Source organism: Solanum lycopersicum, chromosome 6 (assembly GCF_036512215.1).
Source record: "Solanum lycopersicum chromosome 6, SLM_r2.1".
Classification (NCBI taxonomy): domain Eukaryota; kingdom Viridiplantae; phylum Streptophyta; class Magnoliopsida; order Solanales; family Solanaceae; genus Solanum; species Solanum lycopersicum.
In genome coordinates, this window is record NC_090805.1 from 2,700,246 (window position 1) to 2,702,228 (window position 1,983).

A 1,983-nucleotide genomic window follows, 5' to 3' on the forward strand; every position below is an offset into this window, starting at 1 on the left:
GTATATTATTTTACTTATATATACGATATTTTTTTTTTGACAAAAATATCTTGATAATCACGTAACTTCGCCACTGATTATAAAAATATCTAATTATATATGTACTAAAGAAATTAACAAAATCCTAATTAGTTATGTGGAAAGTGCATGTAGGTATATATTTTTAGGTGTTCCAAATAAGCTTTTTCCACCAAAAAGATTCTATTCAAAAAGTGCATGACCATATAGAATATATGTATTATCTTCCAACTTGCTCAAAGTTGATTTGGGGAATGAAACAGTATCTTTTTATTTTCATTTTTTATGATTAAAATTCTCTTCTTTTTTAGTTATATATTAATATTCTCTTCTTTATTATTTATATTTATTAAAAATTCTCTTCCTTATTATTTATTTATTACAATTCTCTTCTTTATTATTTATTTATTAAAATTCTTTTCTTTATATTTATTTATTAAAATTCTCTTCTTTATTATATTTATTAAAATTCTCTTCTTTATTATTTATTTATTAAAATTCTTTTCTTTATATTTATTAATTAAAATTCTCTTCTTTATTATTTATTTATTAAAATTCTCTTCTTTACTATTTATTTATTAAAAATCTTTTCTTTATATTTATTAAAATTCTCTTTAGTAGAGCTGTAGTCCAGTTCTTGGAGCATCTAAATAAAGCACACCATCTTTTGAATCTTTACAATTTAGACAGAGAACTCCACTTTCATTTTTAGATGTTCCAATTTTTTTTTCTTTTATAAATAGTGTAGCTATTAAAACCCTCTATTTCCAAGCAATCTCTTTAAAAAAAAAAATTAACAAGTTTTTTCTTGCTATTTTTCTTCTTAATTCCTTCATCTCTTCTAGCATCAAATTTTATAACCATCGGATCGATGTTCAAATTCTGTTGAACTTAAGATCCGATGGTATACTAAAGAGTACCTCCATATTTACCCCTATATTTCAACAACTTTACGTATATACCAAAATATCAAGTATAGCTCGTAACAATCTATCCGTTGAACTTCTAGGCCGATCAAATCAAATAAGGAAAAAAAACCCTAATATTTGAAAACTAACCCTACCACCTTTTTTACTCATATTTCATCGTACTGCTAGTCGTTGTAAATGGCTGATAAGGTACAACGAATGTCATCAGAGCACGGGGTGATGATTTTCAGCAAGAGTACGTGTTGTTTATGCTACGCGGTCACTATACTATTTCGAGATCTTGGTGTTGATCCATATGTGCATGAACTTGATCATGATTCTGAGGGAAAAGATATGGAAAAAGCTCTTGTGAGGATGGGTTGTAATGTCTCAGTTCCAGCAGTTTTTATAGGGGGGAAATTAGTTGGATCAACAAATGAAGTTATGTCACTTCATCTCAAAGGATCCCTAATTCAACTCCTCAAGCCATATCTACCTGATTAAAATAAAATAAATTGGAGAATTGGAGAGTGAAATTATTCACCTTTAAAGGGAAATAAGAAAAAGAAAGTACTTAATGAATTAGGAGGATATATAATATTAAAGAAATTTAAAGGTTAAAATAACAAACGAATAAAAGTTAATGGCTCAATCGACTAATGACACTAGTCATGTAGATCAAGGTCATGGTATAGTATATGATCAATGTTGTAATAGTTTGTGATTATATGTATTTTGTGAGATATTAATTGATCCTAATTATTAGTCATTTGATAATTACCTATCATGAACTATATATATATGTGTCCTATGTGGTATCATACTTGATAACTGCATTATGTCATGTATGATTCATGTGTAGGCCAGATTGTGTATTGGTCGTTTTGGTTTGGTTTTGAAGTTTATTGATTCGACTTATTGATTATCGATTTGTAGACATGCTAAACCGTTTAGGACCATTAAGATATTGATTTATCGATTATCAGTTTATCTGTTATTGATATCAGTTTAACCATAAAGATTTGACACAAAAAACAAATGATTGAAAATTACTTAG

General features: G+C 27.1%; 1 protein-coding gene across 1 annotated transcript; it reads left to right on the forward strand.

Moving 5' to 3' along the window:
- Positions 1-771: 771 nt before the first annotated feature.
- On the forward strand, positions 772-1,703 carry LOC101251684 (glutaredoxin-C13). The gene has a single exon (XM_004240474.4). It carries the CDS (start codon positions 1,125-1,127, stop codon positions 1,428-1,430), a length of 306 nt encoding a protein of 101 aa, XP_004240522.1. The 5' UTR covers positions 772-1,124; the 3' UTR covers positions 1,431-1,703.
- The last annotated feature ends 280 nt before the right edge of the window (positions 1,704-1,983 follow it).